At 43.5% G+C, this 5,904-nt stretch overlaps 1 protein-coding gene across 1 annotated transcript; it reads left to right on the forward strand.

Annotated features, from left to right (window-relative positions):
• ankrd40 (ankyrin repeat domain 40) lies at positions 1-5,520 on the forward strand. The gene is made up of 5 exons (XM_085352326.1): positions 1-470; positions 1,017-1,165; positions 1,530-2,162; positions 3,043-3,224; positions 4,405-5,520. The coding sequence occupies exons 1-5, from the start codon at positions 337-339 to the stop codon at positions 4,546-4,548; spliced, it is 1,242 nt and encodes a 413-aa protein (XP_085208452.1). The 5' UTR covers positions 1-336; the 3' UTR covers positions 4,549-5,520.
• Positions 5,521-5,904: the final 384 nt, after the last annotated feature.

Genomic DNA, 5,904 nt, shown 5'->3' on the forward strand with positions numbered 1-5,904 from the left:
TTGGCAGTGGATTGACGAAGCTCTGACACTACTGCTTGATTGAATGAGTTTATAGCGAGTGCATGCGGTGCCACTGTAACGCGAACTAACAGCAGAAACACGCGGCGGGCACACGGCTTGACGTGTGAACGCCAGAGACGGTCAACACGTAGTTGAAATAGCCAAAGCGATTTGCTGCCATAAGCTAGCACCTCGTCGAGCTAGCCAGTAGGTAAGGTTAGCCTGGTAGCTAATGCTAGCTGTAACCAGTATATTTAGCTAATTAGTATTGGCAACATAATTCGCGTGGTCTTTGCGTGTCCTATGAGCGCACGTCGCTAGCCGTGTGAACCAAAAATGTCCACAAATTCGCTGGATAAAGAGCTACAGGAGCAGCTGAGAGAGGCGTCTGCCATCGGGGATATCGATGAAGTGCGGGCGTTAGTGGAGAGTGGGGTTAATGTCAACTCACAAAACGAAATCAACGGATGGTGAGTGTTTTCACCGATTTATAGTAGTATTTGTTCGGTCGCGACTGCAGCCGGCCAGGAGTTGAGTGCAGTCATTGCAGAGCAAAGCTACAGGGATTAAAAACACTGCTCAGCGTTATCCTATTACGCCAAAGAGGGCTTGTTAATCAGCCGGCGCTGCCACTTTTAGCTTTTCTTTAAAACCAGCAATCAAGCAAAATATTGAGTAAAGTGGCTGCTTCAAACACAAGCTTGTTCTCTTTGCTATAGCCTGATTACTGAGTTCGGAAACACTAACCAACCTTTGATTATTCATTTTTCACGCATGCGCCCATCATCAGTTACTTTGCACCCGTAAAGAACCAAGTAGAGTTATGTCGAGATTTTGGTTAAAGTTTAAAGTAATATATACATTATTTATATTTTTCCATTTGTATGCCAGTGCCACACACTATAGCTAGCTTAATGAGAGGTACCACTTGAGTGATACAGTATATTTCTGTTGTTATTGTTCCTTTTCTTTTTGTACACCACTAAATTCTTTTGTTTCTCCAATAATCCCTGCAGGACATGCTTACACTGGGCATGCAAGAGGAATCACAAGCACATAGTGTCCTACTTACTCAGTTGTGGAGCGGACAAAGACATCCTCACAGCTAAGGATGAGTTAGCGTCACAACTGACATCCAAGCCGGAGATCAAAAGACTGTTAGGAGGTAAAGTCAACATTTCTCACTCTGCTGCTCCCTGTGTCACATTGGTGACACTGGGCTGGTTACGGTTCAGGTCGTAGAGCAGGTTGTCCACCAGTTGTAGATTCAGTGGATCGATACCCGGCTCCTCTGATCTGCATGCTGAAGCTTTCTTGGGCATCATCAATGTGTGAATGTTAGGAAGTGCTTAGGCATAGATAAAAGTACTGCATGAATGTGTAAGTGTGATTGAGTGAGTGAAGTGTATATCTATAATCAGTTATAACACTGGGTATTTGTGTTGACGCATTTGCGGCAGTCTTTGCTATTGTTTCGAGTCTATTTGCAGAAAATAATCCCCCCTCTTTTGTGATCATTATTACAACAGTTGAGGTGGAGGAAGTGCCTGAAGTGAAGGAGCCCGAGTTGCCAATCGTCCCAAACTACCTGTCTAACCCGCCCTTTATGTATTCCAAGATGGACAAGAGCTCAGAGGTGATTCACCTTACACAAAACGGTTCTGGAGAGCACGCTGAAGACACGCAGAGTGATTCGGCATCTCTTTCACCAACACACGAGCCTCCTCGGAAACTCGTCTTCGATGCCTCCGCTCCTTCCTCAAATCCCACCATCAACCACAGCCAAGCCCAGACTGGGGAGTTCATCCCTGTGAACGAGCAGAACGGTGTCTCACCCAGCACGGCTGCTTCCCACAGTCACACTGTCGTTAACTGCACGGTGCCCATGGACCTATCAGTCGAGCCTCACCTTGTCAACCACGCCGACTACCCGCACACAGTGGTGCACAACGGCACCGTGTGTTCGCCTCCACTGGCCTCACCCAGTCCCAGCTTGGCTAGCAACGGCGGGAGCCAGGTCCAAGCCCCAGTGGCCAACACAAACCCGACTGTGAGCAGACAGCAGTCTATCCCGCAGCAACTGAGTTACGGCCAGGCTGGTGGTGCCATGCCAGCCTTCCAGCCTTTCTTTTTCACCAGCACCTTCCCTGTCAATGTACAAGGTGGGTTTACTGTGAATTAAAGATTAAAATAACAGGAAATATTTATCTCAATTTCAAACACATTAAGTGGGAAGAAACAACTCCGCTGGTTTACTCTGAAGTGTCGAGGTGCAGCACCACAAGTATCAGCACATTTTTCTAATAGACATGATGAGTGGTTTACTTTTTATATATCTTGTTTGTTTAATGCTTATGCAAATAGAAATATAAAAACAACAGCATGGATTATTTTCTAGAAACTGCATGCTGTAAGGATTTCTTAGCTGAGAGTAGTGACTTACTCCTTGGCTAGCAAAGCCCCATTAAATTATTGCACACTGCTAAACGCCCGCTGGTGTCAGGCGTAGCAGGGTGAAGAAAGAACCAGGCTCTTTGACACTTTGTCGGTGAATGTTCTGACAGTAAAACTTTCATGTGGCATGGATATTTGCAGCCGAGTTACTAATAATATCACAGATATAACAACTTAATTTGACTCCATGATGTCGTCGACCTGTCAAACCAGAAGCTGATCTTTATGACAAAATATAACCAGCATGTGTTCTTTATTAATGTGCTTTCATAAAAACTAAACAGACCCTTTCTTTTCACTTTTTAAATGATCAGTAAATGAACTGTTCAGAAAGAATATTCAGTCTCTCATAATAGTACAAAGCATTCATAAGATGCTGCTGTCTGAGCACAGACAGAAAAATCATATGTCTGCTTGAGATTACCAAAACTTCTCAACCACTTTGAGCTGTAGAGAAAGTTCAAATGGTTCCTGAAAGATAAGAATTATTGTATAATTTTACAGCCAAAATGACAAGATGCACCAGGCGCCTGTGTGATACTTTGCTGGTTAATGTAAAGATGTATTGCTTTTGTTCTCTCTCTCTAGAGTTGGTACTGAAGGTGCGTATCCAGAACCCCAGTGCGCGGGAGAACGACTTCATTGAGGTGGAGCTGGACCGCCAGGAGCTCACCTATCGTTCCCTTCTACGAGTCTGTTGCCGTGAGTTGGATATCAGCGCCGAGCACGTGGAGAAGATCCGCAAGCTGCCCAACACTATGCTGAGAAAGGTACAGACACAAAAGCCTGCTTACTCTGTGTAGGCTGATGATGTTATTGTACAGTGTCATCTTAGATGTGGAAAGACAATTTCAGCCATTTAAAGGCTTTTTTTCCTCTTTATTATTATTTCTTGTGCTCATTTAAAGGTAACCATGAGACGGATAGTATAACAAACAAATTCAGTGGAGGGGAAAAAGTGGAATATATTTAGTCTGCTGTCTGTGTGGTTACAAAATTGGCCTCACTCTATGAAACTTTGAAACTTTAAACCTTTAAACAAAAGGTTGTTGTGAATATTATAGGTTGCCATATCCAAGGACTGTGCGACATTTTCTGCTACTGTGTAATTTCGTGCAAAATACACACCTAATGAAAATGCACCAAAGCCACTCTCAGGCTGACGTGTTGTATATAATGCATGCTTAGTATCTGCCTAGCACAGAAATGCCACCTGTCCTGTTAGGTTAGGAATATATTCAAAACTATTCAGATTTTTAGTCTCACTGCTTTCCTCTGTCTGACTCATGCATGTGACACTCTCTAAATCTCTTAATCTGTAGTTTGTGAGCCACTTTAAGTTTCCATTGAAACCTTCCCACCCCCGTCGGTACACTGTGTTCATGTTCTTTTATGTCCAAATGATGACTGCGTGATCAAATTAGAATGAATATATAAAGACAAAGCTGCAGCATGTAGGGCTGCAACAAGTGGTTCGTTTTGTTTTCTCTTTACATTCGTTGTTTAGTCTGTGAAAATTCAAAGTAGCTGAAAGTGGTTCTGTATTGTAATCCAACCCCAGCGTGACCCAAACTGAACTCCACTGACATAAAAAGACAAGAAGCTTTGGGCTTTACACAGCTAAGCATCAGTTACGTAAAATTATTGAAGGCATAAGTAAGCTATCTCAGGTCTGTGTCTCTTGATTGGTTAAACCTTCATATTTAAAAATAATTGAGGGGGGTACGTGCACTGGGTGGTAGATTTCAGTAAGGAGGTCTGCTCTCAGCAACAACACACACAGTTCTGTGCTATTGTGTTAGTTTAGAATTCAGCGATTCCATTTTTCTTTCTTTGGTCATATCCATGTCCTCTCTACTTTATGGATGTCCATGAAAAAAAGATTTAACTTGAACTTGTTGAAACTGTAGTGTTGACGATTTTAAATGCGACTATCTGTCCCCTGACCAGGACAAGGACGTGGCTCGGTTGCAGGACTTTCAGGAGCTGGAGATCGTGTTGGAGAAAGCAGAAGGCCTGTCCCTCTTCTCTGGGTCTGGGGGCCTAACAGACAGACCCTGCTACAACATGAAAGCCTCCCGACTCACCTACTAGAGCTCCCAAAAAGCTGGAAGTCCCCCTGCTTACAGTGGGCTTCTATAGCTACCCTCAAGCAACCATAACTAGTTGCCTGCCCAGGTCCCTCATTACAGTTTTGTTCAGCTTTGGTGTTTTGCCAGTTTAACTAACTGGGAATCTTTTTTTTTTTTTTTTCCCCCCAGACTGTAGCTTATTGTTTGCCTCCTGTCCTCCTCTGACACTCACGCTGCTTTTGTGTACCCAAACCAGTTCTAAGTGATTACTGATACATGGTGCCCTCGATGACTTGCAGAAGTATTCGGACACCTCTCTCATCTCTTTAGCTCTTTTCTCTCCTCCCACTGCACTTTGTGCCAAGGCTCCAGTAGGACAACAGAGGAGGACACTGGCTTGTCTTCCTTATGGGCTGGACTTGAACGGGATTCTGCAATAGCCTTATATGGACACATTTCTATACTGGTTCAGGCTGTGGTCTGAGAAGACAGAGGGCAACAGGAAGGATTTGCATAACTCTAACTGATAAGATAATCAAGTCAACAGAACAGGACCAGGCGCAGCACAGTGGACGTGACCTGTTGAGTGATATCACACATACTGGCTCCAGTACACACTTTCATATATGCTGTAGGCAAAAAACTGTGTGGTTTTTTTTTTTTGTTTGTTTTTTTTTTCCTGCAGTGTATCTGCTCTTGGCCTAATTCTCAAGGTGGATTTAATCTTACAACAGGTGACATTTGAAGTATCGCTGGACTAATTTTACTTGTATTAGACGATAGCAGAGATGACGCTTTAATCTCTTTCCCACAGGGATGGACACGTTTGAGCAGGAGTACTCATTTCCCTGCATAGTGACACCATTCAGTTGTACACTGTGGTAAAGGAAGATCTAGTTATGTTTGTTTATTCATGTAAGACTTAAATGTTGGAGATAAAACTGCAGCCACTTGAAACTGCCCCCCCCCCCCCCCCCCCCCCCCCTTATTTTTTCTTTTTCTCTTTAAACAAATGTCACTTTTGCTTTGCAGGGTATGTTAATCTGTTTCGTCACTAAAAAACTTATTGTCAACTGTGAAGGGTTCCTATTTAATTTACAATTATACTAATAAAGCAAGACCACGAATAACGCTTTAGGCTGACGAGGCTCGAGTCCCAGCAGAGGTTGCGGACGACGCTCCGTTTCGTTTTTCTGTGAGTTCGAATGTATTCAGTTGTTGTCCATACGTTTAAATGTGTCAGGATTGAAACCAAAAACTAATCTAGCCAGCAAAGATGCTAACCACACAAAAGAAGGCATCCTCGACTGAAATTCAACTCCAGGAAGGAATGAAACAGGAGATTGCTAAGGACCTGGGGGGTTTGTTTTTTATGATT

This window comes from Diplotaxodon limnothrissa, linkage group LG4 (assembly GCF_057381915.1).
Source record: "Diplotaxodon limnothrissa isolate DT_005_m linkage group LG4, D_limnothrissa_male_GT1.1, whole genome shotgun sequence".
In the NCBI taxonomy this organism is placed as follows: domain Eukaryota; kingdom Metazoa; phylum Chordata; class Actinopteri; order Cichliformes; family Cichlidae; genus Diplotaxodon; species Diplotaxodon limnothrissa.

Excerpts from the sequence above, each read along its gene's own strand:
- ankrd40 (XM_085352326.1), top strand. The coding sequence starts at position 337 with ATGTCCACAAATTCGCTGGATAAAGAGCTACAGGAGCAGCTGAGAGAG. Across the intron at positions 471-1,016 it reads CAAAACGAAATCAACGGATG|GACATGCTTACACTGGGCAT; the intron begins GTGAGTGTTTTC and ends TAATCCCTGCAG. Across the intron at positions 2,163-3,042 it reads CTTCCCTGTCAATGTACAAG|AGTTGGTACTGAAGGTGCGT; the intron begins GTGGGTTTACTG and ends CTCTCTCTCTAG.